Source organism: Phyllostomus hastatus, unplaced genomic scaffold (assembly GCF_019186645.2).
Source record: "Phyllostomus hastatus isolate PE091 unplaced genomic scaffold, TTU_PhHast_1.1 phas_scaffold_182, whole genome shotgun sequence".
NCBI lineage: Eukaryota > Metazoa > Chordata > Mammalia > Chiroptera > Phyllostomidae > Phyllostomus > Phyllostomus hastatus.
In genome coordinates, this window is record NW_025334013.1 from 11,270,177 (window position 1) to 11,293,873 (window position 23,697).

At 55.8% G+C, this 23,697-nt stretch overlaps 1 protein-coding gene across 2 annotated transcripts; it reads right to left on the minus strand.

Moving 5' to 3' along the window:
- Positions 1-208: 208 nt before the first annotated feature.
- EMC1 (ER membrane protein complex subunit 1) lies at positions 209-23,690 on the minus strand. Of its 2 annotated transcripts, XM_045859311.1 has the most exons (24): positions 23,553-23,690; positions 21,038-21,162; positions 20,316-20,381; positions 19,981-20,074; positions 19,052-19,180; positions 17,594-17,720; positions 16,826-16,975; positions 16,355-16,522; positions 15,778-15,849; positions 15,347-15,406; positions 14,584-14,706; positions 13,748-13,844; positions 13,291-13,413; positions 12,677-12,685; positions 11,473-11,672; positions 11,201-11,350; positions 10,171-10,332; positions 9,702-9,821; positions 7,545-7,682; positions 4,414-4,587; positions 3,602-3,812; positions 3,024-3,108; positions 1,774-1,903; positions 209-1,595 (listed from the first exon to the last, which is right to left on the minus strand). In XM_045859311.1, the coding sequence occupies exons 1-24, from the start codon at positions 23,645-23,647 to the stop codon at positions 1,416-1,418; spliced, it is 2,988 nt and encodes a 995-aa protein (XP_045715267.1). In that variant the 5' UTR covers positions 23,648-23,690; the 3' UTR covers positions 209-1,415. The 2 variants fall into 2 exon arrangements, with proteins under 2 accessions (XP_045715267.1, XP_045715268.1); XM_045859312.1 differs by lacking the exon at positions 12,677-12,685.
- Positions 23,691-23,697: the final 7 nt, after the last annotated feature.

Below are 23,697 nucleotides of genomic sequence, written 5' to 3' on the forward strand. Positions count from 1 at the left end.
ATGTTCATTCATCAAAGTCAATTTCACAATTTTTTTTGACTTAAGGATAATAGTTTTCTTCCTTCTCTGCCATAATCTACCATCAGCCTATGACCACAGAAAGGTAAAAAATATTTTTGAAAAACAATTTCTGCGCTGCTTTGTGTCCCTGTCACGCACACGTGGCCTCAGAGTGTTCCTAAACCACAAAAAAAAGTCTTCAATGGCGTCACTGGTCACTTGCTTTATTCAGACATGGAGTGTGCCTCCCCCCACGAGGCCAGAGGCCTGCTCCGCACCCTTCACCCTTCACAGTAAAGGAAAACCCCAGCGCGCCCCAAGTCCACGGACGAGGAAGAACTCTCCAGACGTCTTTCATTTGCAGCAGACGCGGCAGCCCGGCCGATCGGCAATGCCTCATCCACAAAATGCCAATTTCCTACCTCTCCCCCTTTTCTCCATTTCTTAAGGATCCGTGAGATTTGAAGTCAGCTCATTTTAAGAGCAATCTAGTGACCCACACATGTTAATTCATATCTAAAACTAGAAATAAATAATGAGGTTCTTACACGAGGACAACTCTCCCTAACTAGGCTGTCCGATGGCCGGCCCGGGCCGCGGGTGCGGGGAGAGATGCTGAGGTGCTGGGGACAGGCAGGTGCTCCCTCCTCCCTCCCCGGAAGTCTCTTCCAGGCTCAGACAATCCAGTAGTATTAAAGAGGCCTCAGCCTGGACACGCCTTAGGTGAAGAGCACGGGCAGTGATCAACGATCCAAGACGCTAGTTACGTACTCGGCTTTTGGTAAACAGAAACAAAGACTGGGTGGCTCAACCTGAATCGGAGTCTGAAACTGGAGGCTTAATTAAAATAACTTTGACACCAAATATGGATTCCTCGCCAGGACCTACTTTGGAGAGAAGCGAGGACCAGTCCTGAAACCGCAGCTGAGGAGGGGTCTGCTCCCTCCCGAATGTGAAACAGCAGATGCACCTATGAGGCGGAGCTGTCAATAACAGCTCCCTTCCAACTCAAGCAAGAAGCAGGGAAACAGAAAGATTTCTAGGTTAACGTGGGAAACAGAAGACAACCCAAAATCAATTTAAACAGGCCTCAGAGAAGAGAAGACTCTGCTGGGAGGTCTTATCTAAAAAAGGAAAAGACGGACAAGAAAGGAAACAGGGTGGCGGCCTCTGGACTCAGGGACAGTCCATCGAGGTGCTTTGAGATCCTCAGCTGAGCGAGTCCAGCCTCCGCCCACCACCAGCTGCACCAGGCACACCCCGCAGCAGTCTCCGTGAGTCCGTTTCTTTCCTGACAACTGTTAACTAAGGTGAGGGCCCAACACACACCTTCCACCACCCTGTGGGACTGAGCGGGAGCTTCGCTGACCCCCACCCCGTCGGCTCTCGGCTCTCCGGCAGCAGGGCCTGGGTCTCTACCGCCAGGCACGGTTCAGGAGTTTCACCTGCGCCAGTCTCTTAGTGATCATGGTGGCGAAGACCAGGCCAAAGAGGACGCTGCTGATTAACACGTAGTCATAGTCATCCTTCAGGACGTCGAACTGTTTGGACGGGTAGACTCGAGTTTGGTATATGTCCAGGCCGTAGGCCACAACCTGGAAGGCAGAGGGAATGAGAACCGGGTGAGACAGGCAGCCAGCGATCGCACCACCTCGGACGCGGGCAGGACAGGAAATGGAATCCTCGGCTGTTTCCCCCAGGGTGAAACCAAGAGCGGCTGTCCCACGGGCGTCTTCGGAGACGGCGGCCCGGGTGGCCATGGGCTCTACTCACCAAACAAGTGGACTCCAGGCCCGAGGGAGCGGTGTAGATGCCGCGCATTCGAGAGACGGTCTGGTTGTAGTTGATGAACCGCTCCGCGTGTATCTGTACATCTGGAGAATACGGGATTAGGTTCTCCTCCCTGCAAAACATCAGCCGGGCTGGCATCACGCTGCGGTAAGGGGATCCCTTGGCTGCCCTTCCGCGGGCCTGGGTGCTTTCCAGGCCACGTATCTGGCCTCAAATCTTCCTGCAAAGTACTAGGTGGTTAAAAATTTAGCAGCTAAATATTGGGAAGGCTGCAAGAAAGCAAGCTGCGTGGAGACTTAGACTGTGATCTGGATTCCCACCTGGTTCTGAATCTAAAAAAACAAATAACTTAGAAACAACCAGTAATTTACACCAGGGCAGGAGAGTCTGGGCCATTTTAAAAGCAAAACGTTGAGGCACTTGGCCAATTCCAGTCTTTCCTCCCCAGTGCTTCTGTCTCCGTGCTCCTGAAAACCCCACCATCGCCCGTGTTTTTCCCCAGCTTTATCCCCCGGTCCCCCATCACTTTCGCGCTCATCCTCTCCCTTCTCCTCAGGTGCAAAGACAGACCTAAAGTCTTGCCCCCAAAGGAAGAGAATTCGGGATGGAGGCGAGCAAATATGCAGAAATGGTGGCTGGAGTTACTGAAACTAACACTGAAAGTGACAAGCAACTGCCCGCCCTAGTGACCCAGCCCCATTACCGCCCTGACCTCACTACCCGTGTCCCCACCACCAGCCGCCCCAGCCCAGCGGCCTCCCAGCCTCCTCCAACTCAGCAGGCGTGACCTCAGGGCACTGGCCCCAGCTCTCCCCCCACCTCCCGCCCCCGCCCCGCTTGACACGCTGCCCTCAGGTCTCCACGAGGCTGGCTTCCTTCCCCTCCAGGGCAAGGATCAGCAGTCACTGCTCCACAGGGGTTCTCCCAGGCCACCCTCTCGAGAAGAGTAACCGCCCCCCCACTCCTTCACAGTCCTGTCCTTTGTTTGATTTTTTCCCTCCTGAGCCCTTACGAGTAGCTGACAGTTTATCTCACTGTCCATCCCCCCAGCCAGAACGTAAACCCCACGAGGGCAGCTGCACTTGTCAGACTTGGTCACGGCCACCTCCCTAGCCCCCCGCACAGCAGGACAGCACGCACCAGACTGAGGACTGCACTTGGTCCTGCAGTAGGGACTGCAGGAGGTTGAGTTCCCTAAGGTCAGAGCCCGCACACGGCCCGCGGCGGCTCACCTGCTTTGTTCTGTGGGGATCTCAGGACGGCGGGGGTCCAGCAAGGCCTTAGGAAGGGAAAGGATCGCTCCGGAAGGCAGTCCAACTGCACCAAAAAGAGTGAGTGTTCACACTGACCAGCCCCAGGCCAGGGCCACTCAGAAAAACGTCCTCCTCACGAAAATGAAGAGTTCGAGTTTGAAATGACACAAAAGGACACAGAGGCCCCCCCGAAACGGCCAGAATGACAACCTGACAACGTGCGAGGTCTGAGTGAGGCCCCACCATGGAAGGGCGGGCCCTAGACTGTGCTGGCTGCTGCGGTTGCGCAGGCCACCGGCCGGGATGGGCTCAGGGCTCAGGGCTCCACCCTCAGAGCGAGGGAACACGGCAGCCAGCACCGAGGCGGGTCCTCAGAAATGAGAACTCAAACATGTCACTGGATGGGTGGCAAAGCCAGATTAAGGACCTTCTCTGCTGAACTGAAGCCTCCTCACAGTGGGCAGACGCGGCTCTGCCGGCAGCGCATCCCTGGCTCTGTCCTGCCGTGCGGCTGCCCTGGGGCCCAGCCACCCCAGAAACCCTCCCGGGCCACTCACTGAGCAGGTGGCGGCTGGTGATGCCCCGCTCGGTGATGGTGGCCTCCATGGCGCTGATGGCGGAGGGGAAGATGTAGGACTGCTGGAGGACCTGGGGCGGCTGGGGCCGGTCCAGGGAGCTGAAGGCGGTGGCGTTGTACTGCTCGGTGCCCTCGTAGAGCTCCAGCACGGTGAGCTCGTTGCGCCGGGCCTTGGTGTTCCAGTACTGGTACTGCAAGGGGAGAGAGGCAGCTGCAGGCTCGGCTGCCGAGACCACCGCGCAGGGGAGACGCCCCGGAAGGCACCTTTCCAATTAGCTACATGCCCAGGAGGGAAAGAAACCACCCAGCACCCCGGTTTTCCTCCTTGCTAACAAGTTTACTAGTTTTCAGAGCAGTCTTCTCCCGGCTGCCCAAAGAGCCCATAAGAAACAAAGAATTCTCAAGATTCCTGGAGGCCGGAATGAGTACAGCTAACGTCTGAGTGCTCACTGTGTGCCAGGCACTGGCGTAAGCTACACTGGAGATGACCGTTACCATGCCTACTTCACGAAGGAAGCAACACAGAAGAGCTTAGACAACTAGTTCAAGTCAAGGTCGCGTGGTCGGAAAACGGAAGAGCCGGGATCCAACCCAGGCAGACTGACTCCCCGGCCTAGCCCTCAGCCCGCACTCCATGCTCCCGTCGGGGGCTGGGGTCCCATGCAAACACAGAGCAGCGACTGGTTTCCGGAACAAGGGGCAATGTGAGGGTCTGGAGCGGGGAGACCAGCCCTGCGGTGCTGAGCCACACCAGGGCCCTGCCGGCGGCCGAGTGTGTCTGCAAGGCCTTACCACCACCCAGTTCTCGGAGTGCACGATGTGCACGGGGCCCTTGGCCTTCCTCTGCACGGAGGAGTGGATGACGCGCCCGGTGACGCCGTCCACCAGGAAGATGCCGATGAAGGTGCGCTCGTGGTGTCCGTCTGTGCTCTCGGTCACCACGGCCAGCAGGTTGGGGTTCAGGCTCTGGGGAGGAGGAGACAGAAGCTCCCTCAGAACCACACAGGCACACCTGGGGCTCCACTCCACTGTGAGCCCCGGGCAGCGAGGCGGGCGTGGAGCTCCCTGCCCTGGCAGAGGAGTCGGGTTTTCTGGCTGGAAGAGCTGTCTGTTCCGAGCAGGTTATCGCTGCGCTCATTAGTGTCTGCTGGGAGCTAGGGGCCACGCCACGTGCTCTGCCTGCCTCAGTTCATTGAATCCTCAAACAACCTCGCAAAGTAGCTATTGATTACCTTTCACAGGTGAAATATCTGAAAGTAGTTAAGCATCGTGCTCAAGTCACAGGCAGAGCGAATGTAACTCAAGATACAGTCCAGGCCTGCCCACCCGCGGGCCTAGGGCCACGGCTCCAGCGCCGCCACTGCCCCACCAGCGTGTCCCTATCACTGGATCAGCGGTGAGTCTCAGCTCTCACCTTACCTGACCTACTAGGACCACGTGACACACGGGATCATCACTGCTATCTCGGCACACTCTCTCCACCTGGCGTCCAGGACATCTGCTCCCTGGTTTCTTTCTGCCTGACTGGCCGCCCCTTCCCCGTCTCTCCTGCGGGTTCCTCCTCGTCTCCCCGATGCCCTGGACAGCTCGCCTGACCCGCTCTCATGGTGACCTCGGCCAGTCTCATGGCTTTCGTACCATCTACGGGTGCTGGCGATGCCCAACTCTGAGCCAGACCTCCCCCTGAACTCCAGGCCTGACCGACAGACTGCCAGCTCAGTATCGCCTCCTGGACGTCTCACCTTGAACCTGGCATGCCTCCAGCCGAACTCCTGTTCCACCCCTGCGAGAACCCGCCCCCGCCTCAGGGCACCCCGTGCCTGTCTTAGGCCCGGAACCTCTGAGTCATCCGGCTCCTCTCTCCCTCACACACACCCTGCCCATCTGCAGAGGTGCTGGCTCCCGCCCCGAAGCATCCAGAATCAGATCCTTTGTCACCACCCCAACCAACCCCGGTTAAGTCACCGCCGTCTCACCTGGACTGTTACAATAGCCCGACTGTCCGCCTGCTGTCCTCCCTGGCCCGAGGCAGGCCAGTCAACACAGCAGGCCCAGCGGACCTGCTCGACCTCAGTCACCTCAGTCCCTCCTCTGCGGCTCACAACCTCCAGGGGCTCCTCATCTCACTCGGGGGCCAGAGGGATGGCCTGCAATCTGGTCCTGTCACCTCCGGGCCTGGGCAGCCTGGACTTTCCCCCTCAAAGACCCCCTAGCCTCCTGGCTGATTCTAGAATGTTCCAGGGACGCTCTGGCTTTTCTGGGCAGAAGTCTCCTCTCCAAGTATCCTAACTCACCCACCGCCTCACTCCGAGTTCCACTCAGGTGTCCCTTCCTCGAGGAGACCCTCCCTTGCCCTCTTCCCAGCCTCGTGTTTTTCTGGAGAACTGCTCACCCTCTAAATGCTATCTAATTTATCCACTCATTTTCTCTATTAGCCTCTTCTGAATACAGTGAAAGCCTCTCGAGGACAGGGAATGTTGTCTACTTTGTTCACGAATGTATCCCGACATCTAAAGAGCACCTGGCACCCAGCTGGCAATCTAAACACAAGACAAAAAAAAAAAAAAACCTTTACCTTTGTGGTATTCCTTCCAAAAACCCATGACCACGGTGCAGACAAAGCAAAGCTGAGACACACCCCACGAGACGCCTGACTAGCGCTCTTCAGAACTATCAAGGCCACGAGACACAAGCTAAGACTGAAAGCCTGCCCCGGACCAGAGCAGGCCCAGGAGGCCGGACAACCAGACGCAACTCAGGGCCCCGGACTGATGCCGGGCCAGAAAAGGACACTGACGGGAAAGCTGGGAAACCCCACGCTGGAGCCCAGCCAGCAGTGTTTCAGCGAGGCTGCTGTCTCACTCTACACAGAGGTACGCGGCCCCTCGGGAAAACCAGGGAAGGCAAATGTGGGATTCTATGTACTACCTCTGCCGAAAATAAAAGTTAATTTACAAGAAGACTAACCTAAAAAGTTTGCATAATGAATATGAATCCAAAGAGTCCTACTCCTGTTAGGCTCACATATAAAAACACAAGTATTCCCGCATACTTTACCTTGTACGAATGAAATTACGCTGTGAACTTTTTTCTAGTGCAAATAGAATGTACTTCAGAACACGTATTACTTTGGCAACCTGAAGCAGTGAAACTGGCCGTGGCCACACGGGAGGCACCCAGCAGCAAAGCTTCCCAGTTGACAGCGCTACGGATGATGCTCACTGTGCGGGAGACGCCGTTCTGCTCACGCTCCGCAGGACCTATCCCCGTTGACCCTCAAAGCAATCCCGTCACACAGGCGCCGCCACCGTGTCAGTGAACACACACGTTCGGGAAGCCTGAGCAGAGCACCCCCGAGGGACAGTCTGTGGCAGGGCCACGTCTGGCCCTGGACAGGCCAACCGGAGGCCTGCGCGCCGCCTGGCGCCTGGCGAAGCGGCTCCCGCTGGACTTCCTGGGCCTCTCACGTCTCCTCCTCCAACTCAGCCTCTGCTGTGCTACTCTGCGGGTCTGGTCAGTGTCCGTTACTGCACTGACTACGTTCTCTCACGGGGCGGTTTGCAGCCCACAAGTCACCTCCCCACCTCGCGCCCTTTCCTACTAACTCGAGTGCTGGGTCAGAGACGGCGTCTCTGATGGCGCGACCAAGGTTTAAGCACGGAAAGTTCTAGCACTACTAGCATTAGTAATAACAACGGCTAACACCTACTGGGTAGTGGCCACATGCCAGGGCCCCGGCTCCGCACGAGTCTCTCACGTGACCTCACGACCACCCCAGCAGAAGGGCACAGAGGGCCCATTTCACAGACGTGAGTCAGGCTCTAAGGGACTGATGGACTCACTCAAGGTCGTGCACCTGCCGAATTCCAGAGCCAGACGGCAAGCCCTTGCCCTTCGCTCCAGACCGGACCGCCACGCCGTACCTTGTAGAGCACGCTGCGGTCCCCCATCACGCGGCCCTGGGAGTGAACGTGCTCGCTGCTGCGCTTCCCCTTCACCTCGACGACGCGCTGCACTTCCGGGGGGATGGTCAGCTCCCAGCTCAGCTCAGTGGTGAGGTCCTGCAGCAAAGGCAGAACGGCCGGCGCCCGTGACCAGGAGGAGGGTGCGCCCAGACCCACGAGGGCTGCGGCTACACGCGCCTGCCGCTCATCACGTGCGGCCGTGGTGCCAAAGGACCCGTTCGTGGAGAAGTGTTAGAACGGTCCTTTTCATTTAGGAAGATACCACAGCCATTAAGAAAAGGATTATTCAGCAGCATCCCCCTGTTTATCTGAGTAAGAAACACCCAAAGAAAACTGAGCACTTATTACTAAAATCGAAGAATGCACGTACTGGGCCAGCAGCCAGGGACCTCAAACCATCACAGGAAACGTCCCGAACAGTCACAGGAAGCCCAAGAGCAAAGGTGTGCGGTTAAACGTTACTCCAGCGGGAGGGGAGGGGACCGAGGGTCTCCCGGGGCGCCGGTGCCACTCTGCCTCCTGGTTTGGGGGCTGTGCACACACATGCTCCTTTTCGGACATTTCTGGACTTGTCCCTAATCTTATCCTTCAATAAAAATGTGTTTAACAAAACAATGAGGTAGGAAAAAATCAAATTCCCTATCCGTAAAAACAGGTCAAGCCCACCTCACGAAGAGGAGATGTCTGAGCCACAGGGACGTGATGTGCGGCCAGTACAGCCGTTCCCACGGTGCAGGAGACACGCAGGGAGGGCGGCGGGCGTTCCCCCCGGGGAGCAGCTGCGGACGGGGCCGAAAAGGGGCTGTTCGCACTGTGCTGGGGGCATCTGCGTCAGTTTAATCTTTTACAATGAAAAGCACCGCCAGAGGATAAGGTCGCCAGTAGGCCTGCTCCCTCGGAGGTCAGAGACTGCAGACGACCTTGGCCAATCCCACTTCACCTCCTTTGTCTGCCCTTGGCCACTGCTCACTCCCATCACATCCTCAGGACCCCACCAACGTGTGACCCCCACACTGCAGTCTGGTCCCCCGTACCCACAAAGACCTGTTGCTTTCAGGGTCTCCTTTCTATCAACTTGGAAGGGCAATTTTTTTCCACCCGCAAAGGTGAAGAACGTATTTCCTGGGTAGACCGTTTCCTGGCTGTTTGTGTGAAAGGCTGGCTGTTACAGAATTTCAGAAGAGGGCATTTACCACGTGCCAGGCATCACTTTACATGATTTACACGCATCCCTCCCCTGACTCCGCACGGTAGCCCTGTGAGGTAGGTGCTGTTACCACCTCACTTCACAGACGAGAAAACAGGGCTACGGAGCCCGTGTGCCCAAGGTAACGCAGTCAGTGAGCGAGGTTTCCGCACAGGCATGTGGGTGCAAGCTCACAGTGCCCCCCGAAGGCCCCGTGGGGCAGGACGCGGGGCCATCCGGCGAGTACACGCCGGTCACTCCTCGGTGCGCCCCTGCTGGCGAGCCCCGGGCCAGGCCCTGGTGCACCACGAGCTGGACTTCACAGCAGGGTGCGTCGCTGTGGGCAAGAGCTGGACACAAATGCCAGGGCCAGAGCAAATCAATCCCACTTCTGGGAATAAAATTCAAAGTGCGCATCCTGTCAAGAGTGCGCTAGTAACGTCTCTTCATACAGAAAGCACTTTTATGCAACCCCCACCCCCACCCGCCACCTTCCCCGAAATGGAGGAAAATGTCCCTTCTCTTGGCTATGGAAAGGAATGCAGAATGAAAACTCCACGGAGCACAGGTTTGTCTGTTGTTCCCTGCTCCTTCCACAACACTGAGAACCATGCCTGCCAGGCAGCAGCTGCTCGATAGATGTGCAAATGACTGTGAGCCCTGGCCAGGGCGCTCAGCTGGTCGGAGCACTGTCCCGACACACCACGGCTGTGGGTTCCATCCCCGGCCAGGGCACACACGAGACCAGCCAATGAATGGCATCAATAAGTGGAAGAACAAATCGATGTTCTCCTCTCTTAAAAAAAAAACACTAAAAGGAAAATGACTGTGACCCAGACGTCAGGACCATGCTGATCTAGATTCACAGTAGAATCCGTGAGCACCGACCGCTCTCCCACAGCGGGGCTGGCGGGACGCCCGCTCCCTACCTTCCGAAGTCGATATCCACACAGCCGGCCCTGCTCCGCGTCCACCAAGTAAAAGAAGATGGAAGGGGCCAGCTCGTGGAGCTGTCGCAAGACGTTCCGAGTGGCCGGGAAAGCCGTGACCTTGAACGCCCCAGAGAGACCAAGAAGAGAGTTAAAGAATACAGTCAGGAGTCTCCAAGCAGTTTCTCAATACTCATTACTATTTCCCGTCAAAGAGAGCTGTAAGGAAATGGGGAATCTTAAAAAGATGTGGCCTGCTAAGCTCAGATGGGGCTTACATTTAGTCCCATGAAGACCCCGAGTTCTCACAAGTGCAGAAAGAGCAATCGCTCACAGACGCCCTCCAGCCCAGACGTGCGCCGACCGCCGGCAGCTCCCGTCTCTGGCCCCGCCCCGGCTGCTGTCCCACCGGCCCTTCCCACGCACAGCCCTGCCCAAGCGCTCCCCAGCCCCGCCTGAGACACCGTACCTTGTACTCGTCATCTATCAGCAGCAGCACCTTGGCGTAGTCCTGATCCATGACGGGGAGCAGCAGCGACTGCAAGACGGGGCGCTTCAGCACTGGGGGGGCCACCTGGCTCCACTTCCCAAAAATGGGGTTGAAGACGTAGAGAGAACTCATTCCCGTCTCCTGAAACGGACAAACCGTCAGATTCCACCGACACGAAAAGAGTGCAGGTCGGAGGAGTAAATCTGGAAAGCTGGGACTTCAGCTCAAATGTGCTGGGTCACGACGTCTCCGTCCTCTTTGTCGACAACAGTCGTGGCTGCCCTGACTGCTGTGGCTCGGTGGACTGAGCGCCGGCCGGTGAGCCAAAGGTCACTGGATCGATTCCCCGTCAGGACACGTGCCTGGTGTGTGGGCCAGGTCCCTGGTTGGGGGCATTCGAGAGGCAACTACACATGGATGTTTCTCTCCCTCTCTTTCTCCCTCCCTTCCCATCTCTCTGAAAATCTTAAAGAAAATACTCTTAGCTGAAGGCGAAGGTCTTCTAGGCTAACATGTCAAAAAGAAAATAAACTTTCTCCTGACTTTCTCCAAAGCTAACCAAGAACTGGACGGGCTGAGGGGCAAATAAAATGGCCGAGAACCAGTTCACAACCCCAGGGCAGCCACTCCGGCACAATGCTTCCCGGCCCCCTGCTAACAGTACGAGAATGAACCCACAAAAGTCCACCCAGTTCTGGGAGGCAGAGACACAAATAGCTTCGCGCCCTGCTCTCTCTCACACAGAGATGAGCAACAGCCACTCAGCTGCCCACAGCCGCCTGTCTGGGAAGAAGGCGAGCTGGCTACTACAGACCGGGTCACAGCCACTCTCCAGCCCATTCCACATCAGTCCCGAGGGCCCGCACCCTGGAAGGACTGGAGGAGACACAGCTCTGACCCCTGAACACTGATCTTTAACTCTCACACAGCTCAAAAGCCCCAGGAAAAACGTGAGTCACAGAACACCAAAGAGCCGTGTGACTTCGGTTCAAATCAGCGGCGGCCTCACCTTGTCCTTTATCAGGAGGGTGCACTGCGGGGGGTGGGGGAAGTGGGCAGTGGTTCGCTGCACCATCAGTTTAAAGGAGGAGTCTGGCTTGACGCTGGGGAGGTACTGCTTCCACAGTATGGTGCCGGAGCTGCTTTCAATGCCAAAAAGCTGAAAGGTACACAAAGAACCAGCTAACTACCAGAGAGACAAAACAAACGGCTAAATCTCCCAGCGAAAGCCCGTGCTCTCCCCTGAGCCCCGGAGCCCCGGAGCGCGGCCCTCTCTCTCACCTTGCCCGAGGCGGTCACCATCACTATCATCTTCTGGAGGTTGAACTCGTCTCTGGCCAGGGTGTCGATGTTGATCTCGTTCTTTATCTGGCTCCGGGGCTTCCGGGCGTCATAAAACATCTTCCAGAGGTGGGACGTCCACGCCTGCAGCAGGATGAGCTGGGACGAGAGGCGTTTCAGGAGCATCCCCAGCAAGCCGTCTGGTGTCAAGGGAAAGGTACCAGCTGAGGCTTCTTCCCCGCCAGGCCCAGTGTTTGCAGCAAGGGGACACTCGCTCCTCCTAACGAGGAGTCGCCCTCTCCCCTGCGGCTGCACGCCCCAGGCTGCACGCCCCAGGGGCAGCCCTGTGTCGGATGCCAACAGTCTCAGACACAGGTACAGCCAGGCGGGAACTTCCAAACCTACTCACCTCGTGCACCATCCTTCCCCTGCCTGGAATCTCGGAATAGGAGACTAAGAGCTCAGCCTGGCAGCATGCAGTCATGCCGTGAGTACCTGCACCCCAGCCCTGCGCCCAGCACGGCCGGGGGAGGGCTCTGGGTGCCATGAAACCAGAAGAGGGAGGGACGTGGGGTGCGGGGGTGCATATGTGTGCACATCCTGAAAGGGTGCTTCCATTTCCCACCGCTTCACTCCTGCTCTGTCGACTGTTTAACCTGCACCCAACAGACCTACCTGCACCCAAGGCCCCGGGGCTCTCATTCCCTCTCCCCCCCATACTCCAACCTCCTCCACAGAGTGGATCAGGCCATGAAACAAGGCCGCATGGTAAAGGGCGTGGCCTCTGGAGTCTGCCAGATCTGGATTAAAATCCCAACTCCACTGCTTACTAAGCGGGTGGCCTTGGGAAATGTACTTGACCTTCTGACCTCTGGTTCCTCATCTGGGAAAAGGCATGGAACCCACTGACCGGGCTGCCGCCAGGTGGCCCCATATGAGGCACACACGAGGGGTCACCCCGCGCAGGGCGCCCGCTCAGTGCGCACTGAAGAGGGGGCACACTGAAGAGGGGGCGCCCTCTCCTGTGTAGCTGTCCTTCAGCTCGAGGAGGAGACGTGAGAGGCAAACAGCACAGGTCACGGCCACAACAGTCCATGCACACACGTCTACACTTTGTTGACGCAAGTCAGGGAAAACAAGGAGTTAACCAAAGCGAGTCATGTGGGCAGGCAACAAGCAGCAGGCAGCAGGAAACAGATTTTACCTTGAATCGCTGGATCCAGGCAGCAAAAATAAACAGTAAAGCTGAATTACTCCTCAGCTTAAGAAAATCGGCGATGCCTGCCCGGGTGCCTGGCCCAGAGCAGGCCCGCAGTGAGCACTGCTGGACACTGCCACGAATGGGTGAGGGGAGGTGGGGGGGGGGGCGGCACAGGGGTGGGGGTGAATCACAGCAGGGGGCTCCGTCCACCCTGGGGCTGGGACTGCAGTTGGCCTCGGAGGGCACTGGCCACAGTAACCGGGGCAACCCAGTCGTGTCTCTCTAGAAAGGCAGGGCTGCTGCTTTGCGGACAATAGGTGTGTGGTGCCTTGGCAAATTGGGGTGCTCAAACCGTGGTCCCTGCTTCTGTACATTTAGTTTCTTGTCCTTAGGGCCATTCCCTAGAGGGAGTCCCAGGTGACACCTTTCAGACATACACCGAAGGAATGGCCAGAGAGCACTGCAGGTGGCCCGGGGGCTGGTTCAGGACAGACGGGTGCACGGCCACACCCGGCAGCTGGGGAGCCTCAAGACGGCATCGCCTGCGGCCCCCCGACAGACCCGTGCCCACGGCACCCCGCCCGCACCTCCGCCGTCCCAAGCTCCAGGGCTCGTACCTGCCTTCTTGCCAAATTCTCCCTCCAGCTCGGCCTGCGCCCCAGTCAGGGGGAGGTCCACCATCTCCAGGCACACCACCTCGGCCAGAGACTCCTCCCGGGTCCACAATACCACCTTCCCTACTGGAGAAACCACAGTCGCAAAGCTGCTTCTCTCCCCAACACCTCCCGAGACCCTTCCTGGGGACTCAGGGATCCCCTGCAGCTCTCTCTCGCGTGAGAAATGAGAAACAACAGAGCAAGGCACTAGTTCAATGTGTCAGGTGGGAAAGGTTCCGCGTCCTGACTGAGACTGGCAGGGAGTAACTCCGAAGGAGGTGATACACGCTCCGGAAAAAATACCAGGGTACACTCTGTGGGAACATTCTCCAGAAGCCTGCGCACCACCCCAGGTAAAGAGTTCGAGCGGAACCCCTGAGCAGGCCTGAAACGAGGGGGTCAAGTGAGGTCCACTCACCCAGCTGCTGCAGGAAGAGGAGCAGGTGGTCCTCCGTCTGCACCAAGGCCCGGTAGCCCACGGAGTCGTCCTTCTTCAGGAACACCTGGATGTGCAGCTGGGAGCCAAAGAGTCGAGACCACTGCCGTCAGCAAGAACCCAAGAGTCCCTCAGAGCACCAGACCCCGAGACCCAAAGCCTCAGGAGGGGTCAGTGGGCCAGGCGCGGCAAGCTTTCACGTCTAAACAACACAGCGGTCACCTGGACCCCAGTAAGACAACACGTGCTCCCTGGAGCCAGCACGCCGGCGCGAGGCTGGAGCCCAGACCTTCCCTCGAGGAAGCCCGAGTATTCCTTGGGTTCCGAGCCACGAACCACATGCCGACCACACCCCACGCAGGGAGCGGGAGGCCAAGTCCTAACCTCCCGCATCAGAAACAAAGGAGCCGCAGCGGGACGGGCTGGCGACACAGCCAAACGTGCCCAAAGGCGGCACCGGGCGGTCACGGGGAGCGCCCGCCGCGGGGCTGGCAACCTCTCCCAGCTCAGTGACTCGGGGTGGGGTCCGGAACCTCCGTCACAGTTCCCTCGTTGGTGATAGCCACCTCACGAGACGCCTGGGAGGTTGTCAGTGAGTGCACACACGAGAAGCGTGGCACGGTGACAACTTGGAAAGGATGGCACCTGCTTTTACCGTCCTCACAGGGATGCACGACAGCCCAGCGGCTCAGGAAGAACCGGAACCCACGTCCGGAGAGCTCTGATCCCGCCCCGTGGCTGTGACCCGGCCCTGAGCAGAGGGAGCCCCGTGCTGAGATGCCCACGGGCCGCAGCCCCAAAACCAAGGCTCCCCTCACCCGCTCGGGCCGAGTGCCGTTCTGCTCCAGGCTGAAGGTGATGGTGGTGTCGAGCAGCCGCCGACCCGTCTCCACCAGGTAGAGGTTAATGGTGTAGGTCTGGTTCAAGCAAGCCAGCGAGTCCTGGGGGAGCAACAGCACAGGTCAACTACATGGATCCCCCAAAGCAGAGTCCCCCAAAGGGAGTCCGAGAACGGGGAGGAAGTCCTAGAGAAGGACCCAGGCCAGGAAGAGGAAATACATGCGAAGGAAAATCAGGGGAAAAGAAAGCTAAGTCCTCAGGCAGAAGTAAAGTCCGCGAGTGAAGAAATAAAACTGCCACCGCTCCACTCGCCCAGAGGCAGCCAGTCCGGTGCAGCAGAGACTCCCCGGAGGGGCGGAACCGGAAGCAGAGGAAGGACACGCCCCTCCGGAACCGCTCGGGAGGAAGAGCCACGGCAGGGGCCTGCGCCTCTAGCTGGGGTCCTGTGCTGCGCTCCAGTGCAAAGGCACAGACTGAAATTCAACCCCACCAGCCGGGACCCCAAAAGAAATGGGGAAATTAGACCCAGAGGAGAAAATTGTTAAGAACAGATTTTAGAGATCCTACTTCCTAATTTCCCAACTAAGGCAGACCAAGAGAAGTATCATTCACACAACCCAGGAAACCCCATTTGAGTCAGGAAATGCCAGGGGACCTGCTGGGGCCCGGGGTACACCCCCCACTTCACTGGGTGACCTCCTGTGCCCCCAGGCCTGGCACACGCCCCATGCCACGCCCTACCTGTGCACTAGACTTCTCCGCAAAGCTCCCCACTGGCCCGTCGTCAGAGATGCTAGGCTTCTGCCAGGGAAACGAGGACAGGAGAAAATTGAGCCAAAGGGTCGCATCCTAGTCCCCAAAATGAAGCTTTCACCTCTGTCTTCTCAGCACTTGGGGAAGGCAGATCTCCATTTCTCACTCCTGTCCTCAAGGCCTACACAACCTTTAACGGTCCCAGATGAAAGTAAGGGTGTCACAGTAGGGCCCCACTCCTGGGGGCCAAGGGGGGTACTGAAAGCTCTACAGATGAAGTGAGAACTTAGCCCTCAACAGCCCCTTGACCTCTGGGTTCTAAGTGACCAGGAGAAAGAATGCCCCTGACTTTGGCTCCCCGAGCTCCCGGCGAGGACAGGGAGGGAGCCCCAGCGCCGACTGTTACTCTCCACACTCACCGCGTCGCTGCGGCAGGTCATGACTGCAGCCACGGTCTTCTCCCCCGTGGTGGCGAAGCTCACGAGGGCAGTCTGGGGGAAGCAGGGCGTCAGTTCCCACACGGGGCCCTTACTAGCCAGCAGGCTTCCAGAGGGTCACCTCTACAGGGACACCCCTTGGCCCTGCGGTGGAAAGCACTCCCAACTTTGTAGCCAGATGGCCAGGCCACGGGAGAGCAGAGGAAGGGCCCAGGTGTATCCACAGCTGACCACAGGCCTGTCCCCTACCCCCCCACAGAGGCACAGGTCCACCCTCGATCCCATGCTGCTCTTGGGGTCTGTGGGAGGCTCTACCGAACACCCCCCCACTGTCCTGTGGACTCAGAGGAGAGTGCTGGTTTTACTCTAAAGACCCTTCATGTCTCTTACAAGGAAAAGCATCCCATTTCTGCTCTACGGCTAACCCACCTCAAGCCACCAGTGGAAAGCTGTCTTCTCTCTTGAGCAAATGCCTCCAGCCTCAAAGGCAGGGACCGCTAGCATCTACGCCTTGGCTATGTCTTCGTGAACCCTAGCCAACCACGCAGCCTGCGGGTACCTGCGGGAAGCTGTTGAGCAGACTCAGGACCCCGTAGTGGTAGTGCAGCAGGGCGTAGTGGCTTGGGGACAACTGCAGGAAGAACTGGGCCCGGGAAGGATCCACTGGGTTGGGCTGCGTGGCCAGGACTCGGGGCTGAAATCCACTTGCAAATTCTAAGTCGAGAGACTGGGAGGCGAGAGGAGGAGGGTCAGGCCTACGGCCAAGGAGTCAGTTTTCCACCCCAGGCGTGCACCCTCTGCCCCACTTTGCCAGCGACAGTAACTGGGCCATGGCATGCAGCGCTGGAAGCTCCCATTCAGATTCTCCGAAGAGAAGACTGGCCCACTTGCCCTTTCACCAGTTCAGCCAGAGGCCTGGCCTCTCAACAGTTGCCGAGTCTCAGAAACGAAGCAGCGACGCTGGGGGAAAGACTTTTCTAAGCAGCAAAGGCTGTGCCTCGGGCCAGGGGAAACAGCACTGGTCACTCACCTGCAGTGGGACCTGCCTCAACTCCCACTCCGTCTCCAGGGCCAAGGTTTGGAGGGACCGTGACCTTGGGTCAGGGCACACCAGGACAGCCTCATCCACCACACCACAGGCTCCAGTGAGACTCTGCAGCCAGGGGGTTGAAACCCTGACCTACGGGAAAGACATCACAACAGGCGATTTTTACGCTTCCCCTTCAGTTCATCTGCAGTGTCACCCAGATCCCACTAGGGGGCCTCAGCTTCAGGGTTGGTTCCAAAGGAGTTCTGTCCCCCAGCCTCCCAAAAGCTCCAAGGCCAAAGAAAAAATCACAATTTTCTTTCTGATTACTAAAAAAACATACCAGCATATTATAATACCTGACATTTCGGATGAGCATTTACTTACTGTACGTGTCCTATGTGGTTTCTCCACCCTTACTTTACAATATTACCCTGCGAGATACGTGCAGGCAACACACAGGTGCGACTGTTTCAGCCACCCCAGGAGAGCACTACATGTGAATGCGAGGGCTTCAAACACACACGTGGGGAGCATCTGAGACCTTGCTTCCCGACACGTCATCAGTTTGGCTCAGATAAACTCATAAGAAGCCAAATAAATAAATAAGTACTCGAGAAGAAGGCAGCCTCCCAGCGACCAGAATCAGGGAGGGACCTCAAATGGCTTTTGCATTGACCCAGCCAAGTTCCCTGGCCCCAGTGCAAGGGCGGGCTCCGCCCATGCCCCTCCTGGATTCCCAGGCCGCCCGAGAGGGATGCAGGACCCTACCTGCTGCACGATCTCTCCATCCTCCACGTTAAACTTGACGGCGTTCACGTGGCTGAAGGGCACAACGCCGAGGGCCCACACCGCCCCGGAGCCGTAGGAGTACACCATCTGGTACTGGATGCTGTCACTGGGGGGGGGGACAGCAGGAGCAATGGCTCGAACCACAGGACGGGTCCTCCAAACAGGGCTGCCACGTCCTTAGCCAGATGTCGTGAACTATCAGTCCCCAGGGAGTTTCGTTGCGCTCACGGTTATCCTTTTTTATTATTTCAATTAGTTGTCCACAATTAAAACTAATATTTTACATGTAAAAACCAGATGTCTAGCTTTTTTTTTTAAAAAAGTAAGATATTCTGCCCCAGCTAGTGTGGGTCAGTTGGTTGGACATCATCCCAAAAGCCAACAGGTCACCGGTTCGATTCCCCGGCAGGGTATGTGCCAGGGTTGCGGGTTTGGCCCCTTGGGGTGCACACAAAAAGCAGCCAACCAATGTTTCTCCCCCACATCGGCGTCTCTCGCCCTCTTTCTTTCTCCCTTCTCCTCTCTCTAAAATAAAAAAATACAATAAGATGTTTAAAAAGTAAGATGTTGAAATACCAGGTAACACTGCATTCCTATAGGGCAGTGTTTTTCAACTGGTACGCCATGAGACTTTTTAAATACGTAATAATTGACTACTTAGGGGCACTGACCTCTTTTTCTTTAGATCCTCAAAATAAAAAATGACCACAGCCGATACAACAACAGCCATCCGGTGTGAATGAATCAGAATTATACCTATTTTTGTTTGTCAGACGGACAAAAAATATATTTTGTGGTATGCCACAGAGTACGTGTGCCAAGAGACGAAAAAGGTTGAAAATCACTGCAATAAGGCACTTTCCGCTGGGTAAGACTGCCCCCTTGAGGCAGGCCGGGCACACTGCAGCTCTCAAGAATCCCCACTGAGCCTGCTTTGCTCATAGTGGCTACCTACACGCTTGGGCCCGCAGGAATTTGTCTTTTGGGACACTGCCTTAGGTGGTCTAAGTAGATCCTTTCTTTTCATCCCTCTCCCCTGTTCCTTCTCAACTTCAATTCTTTCCACTACCAGAACCTCTGGACACCATCTCAAATCCCCCTAAGCTCCTACCCTGGGCCTTCTTGAGTTGTTACAATTAATTCTTCACATGAAAGGCTCAGTCTGACTTGACCTAGAAGTCAAAGAGCCAGAAGTAGTGTGACCATGAGCGAGACAGCCACCCCCTGGCCTGACTGGCTCTGGTGCCCGGCTTGAGAGCTTTCCCCTTGCTGCACTGGAAAGGCCAGAGGCCGCACACCTTCGAGCCCAGCACAGCACGCCCGACGCCCACACAAGGAAGGACTGGGACAGAGCAGGGGCTCCAGCCATGAAGGAGGAAGCGGGGCCTGCAGAGAGCGGGACCAGGCAGCCGTCCCCTGGCGGCAAGGCGGCCTTACCTTTCCGGGAGATGCTCCGCCCACTTCAAGTGCCCACTGGAGAGGTAGTGCAGGGCAAGCGTCGTCCTCTTCAGCACCGCCACGAACCTCACGGACTCCTGCAGGCCTGCCAGCCCCAGCGCCTGGAAACTGAGCACAGGCACAGGGTGGGCGCGGCCCGCGCCTCCAGAGCCTCGCACTGGAGCAGACGGACTGGAACGCTAGCCCTGTGGCTGGGCAGGCGAGAGAATGGGCCTGGGGGTCCAACACGGGTGCCTCTGGTGAGCACACCTGGAGACAGCTCTTGGACCACTGGCCGTCCTGCTTCCCTCACACCCCCTGAACCTCCTGAGGATCGTTCCCTCCTTCTGCTGGGCCTCACAGCAACCAGGCCAACCCTCCACCATGGCAGCCATCAGGCAGCGCTGCCGTTACTGGGTCACAGGCCTGCCCCATCCCCAACTGACTAGGAGTTCCTTGGTGACAGAATGTCTCACGTTCACAGGCAGGTCCCCACTGCCTGAGGGCTCCCCAAGTGTTTACGGAATAAGTGACTATCGGGTGTAGAAGCTAATGCAAATGACCCTATCATTGAAACAGCCTTAGCAAAGATGCAAGTTAAAGCACTGAAAGTATTACACTATGTCCTTGCATGTGGAACACTGCAAAGTTCTCAAGTCAAGGTGGGATTAGGAAACACAGTCAAGTGCGGCAAACACTGTGCCCAGCGCAGAGCTCTGCATCTGACAGGTGCTCAGTAAGTGCTGGCTGAGCAAACACGCATGTTCCCCCAACTCAGAAACACCAAACTGGGTGTTTAATGCTCTTTGGCTCTGTAGTGCTCCCTAGAAAAGAGCCGGAAGGCCCAGAGCTGCGGTCCAGGCTGACCTGTCTGTGCTCCAGCAAAGCTCTGAGCCAAGCCCAGGTGAAATGCAGTGGCTGCCCCCTACCTGCCACTGTCCAAGGTAATCTCCCAGTTCAGGCCCCCGATGTTAGTCTCCCAGGAACGCATGATCCGGCCTCCGTTGGACACGGTGATTGCATCTGGAAGAGAAAAGACCATGGTGACATCACCTCCCCAGCTGCAGCTCTGGAGCCTCCTAGGGCCCGTTAGCAGTGGCCTCACCTCCAACATGTGAGTGCAACTAAGAGCCATTTGCATGCCTGTTCTTTCCTGTTGGGAATACCCCCTCTCCTCTCCCTGCCAGACCCTGGGCAAGGAGGAAGCCAAGGAATGGCGGGAGGGAGCTGAAGCCACGACTGAAATAAAGCGGAGTCTGCTCACCCTGCCCGTGCAGCAGCATGGCGTCCACTGTCCCCTCCGCCGTGCCCTTGTCAACATGGCGCCACACTGCGAGACAGGAGAGTCAGACGTTACTACGAACTGAATAGAGGCATCCAAGAAGACGGGTAGGAGAGAGCAAAGAGGTCTTCACTTGCACAGCCGGGTCCCATTTTCTTTGGAGGGCGGAAAGGACCACAGATAACTGGCAGTGAGCCACCCCCACTCAGCGGGGAACGAGGGGAGGAGCTGCCGCTGCCCCAGTCTGAGAGCACTGCACTTCCGCCCCCACTGCCGCCCCACCAAGCACAGAAATGAACCGTGACACTGTTAACAAAATCCATACGAGTCACAAGAAAAAGAGTGATTATAAGTTACATATCCATGATTTTGGTGCCGAAAAACATCCATAAAAGCAGTTCAGGTGGGAAGGGGCAATCCAAACCTTTAGTGTAAAATAGAGTAACATGTCTTTGCAGCAATGTCTAAGTTAAGAATACTCAGGGCTTGGGCTGAGGGAATAAACCACGAAGGCCAGTGATAGGAATATATTAAGTGATTAGACTGAAAAGAAAATTGTCCGAATCCAGTAAGAGACGCATCTTCTGGCCAACTCGCCCCTAACTTGGGAACCAGCCCGGCAGACTTGCAAGCCGCAGACCACGCTAGATTCCCTACGCTCAGCCATGCTGTCCGGAGCTAACGGGTCTTCCCAGGCCACTCACAGATCTCCCCGGTCCGAGAATTTAATGCTGCGATCACATTCTTCTCCGTGGCCACAACCAACTTCTTGGATCCAGGGGAAAATTCCAAGGAGGCAAATTTGAGCTTCCCGACATACTGCTGTCTCCTAAAGAAAAATGTAAAGTAAAGGGCCAAAACCATTACCGCGCAGAGCACTTTGGGAAAAGACCCAATCACAGCCTATCGCCATCATACGGGTGTAGGTGAAAGGTCTGTTAGTGAGGAGATCTGACCCACAGCACGATTTCTATGCAATGTGGTCAGAAGCAAAGGCAACAAGAAGGCACCTAACAGCTGAGAAACACAAGCCTTCCTGCTAAATGTCCGCACATGTTTATCTCAAGACGAATGACACCCAAAAGAGCGCCTGGCCTAAGCCCTCTAGAACAAACCTTACAGCTGTCTCTGCATTCATTAACAGTGGGCCTCCTGCTATGCTCCTACTACACGCTAGGCACGCTAGGCACTTCTACTACACACTAGGGAAAAGACACAGACCCTGTTGTCCATGAACATACAATCCAACTTTCCTTCTACCTTCACTGACCTCTGAGCAAAAAAAAAAAAACTAAACACATTTTCCAACAAAACTCCATAAACTGGGTCCGGCTTTGTTCTCTACAGCCTTTTCTAGCCCATGCCATGTTCAAGACCCCTTTGACCCTTTGCTTACACTTTCTTGGGATTATTATCCCGGCACTTTTAACACTCTGACCTAAGCATGAAGGGGATGTAATTAGCTTTGTGCGGCAGACTGCCAAGTACACAGGAGGCACCTGCACACTGCTGCTAATGAATAAGTACTGAATTCTTTAGCAAGTTAATCACACATGGTGCTTACACTGAATTTCTCGCCATGGTGTTGTTTGGTCATTTTTTTTCAAAGAAGAAACTAAACTGGTAGTGGGAGACAGGCTTACATTACATTTAACAGTTTCTACCAGTATTTCCGCATACGTTAGTCTCGCAGAATCCAGTGAGCACTCTGACGTTTGTAGGGCAATTATTACTCTCATTTCACAGGTAAGTAAACCAAAGTCCACCGAAGTCAACGAATTACTGTCAGAGCTAGAATGTAACACTAAGACCTGACTCTAAATCTCATGCTGACTGTGGACATGTGAAATATACATAAAAGTATAAAGAAGAAAATAAAAAGTGCCCCACATATCACCACCATAAACTTATTAATGTTTTGGAGTAGTCCCTTGTTTATTTTTCAACTTGTAAAATGCATATACCTAGTATTCTGCTAAATTGGAACCATACTGTAATATGCCGCGTATGTGTGATACATATTATATCATGAGCACTTTGCCTGATTCATTAAAAATGTGACTTCCGTTGAATTTGTCACACCTTATATCAGACACTTTGAGAGCAGGTCATTGTCTCATTGTAACAATTTGCCACGGGGACTGAACTCTTATTTATATCAATTAGCCTATGATAAAATTGCTTTTGATGTATGTCATTTTATTTAAAATTGCTGAACCTATTGAGGAAGTTACATGAGAACTTACTGAGTATCTGCCCCATGGGCTCCTTCACGTCTCTGTACCCACAGCACGGAGAACAACCACTGGCCCACTACAGCCACTCAACAAATATGTGCATTAATGTGTCTGATATAGAAAGATTTCACTGAGCTGGGCTCTGAAGGTTAAAATGTCCCCTAAATAGTAAAAAATAATGGGTAACATTTACTGATTGCACTCAATGAGCCAGGCATTGTGCTAATTTATGGGAATTGTCTCATTCATCCTTACAACTACTGTAGCAGATAATGGAGAAGTTTAGTAGAGAATATTTACAAATAAAGAAAACACAGTACAGAGCGGTTAAGTCCCTTTGCCAAGATCACACAACCCTTAAATGGCAAAACTGAGATTCAAACGAAAGCAGGCGGACTCCAGGGCCTCAAGGAAAGAGGTAGAGGGAGGGAGGTGAGTGAGTGAATGGCACCTGTTCTGAGACCAGAGCTGGGTTGCCCTGGGAGGGAAGGGGAAGAGGACTCCCTTTAGGGCTTCTAACAACCCCTACGGTCCTGTTCATATGCCCAAGAGAGGCCAATTAGAGGACCAATAAGTGTTCTTGAGGATTGACGGCCTCTGGCACGCAGATTGGAAACCTGACAGTCATAGAAATGCGACCTGACGGAGGAGGAAAGACCAGTGATCTCTGACCTGAAGCCCAGGAATGCCTCAATGTCAGGCCGGCTTCAAGGGCTTGCTAGCTGTGCAGTCACACGGGAAGGGTTAGAAGCGCCCCAACGTTTGGTTAACGCTCTGCTGTCGCAATAGTAAAGACATCGTAAATCCACCGTAAAACTCCACTTTTGGGCAAGGGTCCCGCGTTTTCCTTTTGCACTGTGTCCTGCAAGTTATGGAGCCTAGCCGCACCTGCTGCATGGTAACCCTTCGCCCTTTACCAGGCAGAAGACAGGCACTGGGAAAATAGCCACCTATTTCCCGAAGGGGTCCCACACGTACGCACCAATCAAACTTGCCCACTTGGTCTTCATAAACCGCAGCCGCAGGGATTAGCAGGGCAGCCCAGAGAAAGAATCGGGAAGCCGCCGCAGCCGCCATGATGGGAGCCCGGGCCCCGCCCACTGCCGACCCGGCATGCACCGCGCCGC

Coding starts and splice junctions, on each gene's coding strand:
- EMC1 (XM_045859311.1), bottom strand. CDS start 23,647: ATGGCGGCTGCGGCGGCTTCCCGATTCTTTCTCTGGGCTGCCCTGCTA. Junction 14,707..15,346: donor CGGAGAAGTCTAGTGCACAG/GTAGGGCGTGGC, acceptor TTGCTCCCCCAG/GACTCGCTGGCTTGCTTGAA. Junction 1,904..3,023: donor ATCCCCACAGAACAAAGCAG/GTGAGCCGCCGC, acceptor GATGTTTTGCAG/GGAGGAGAACCTAATCCCGT.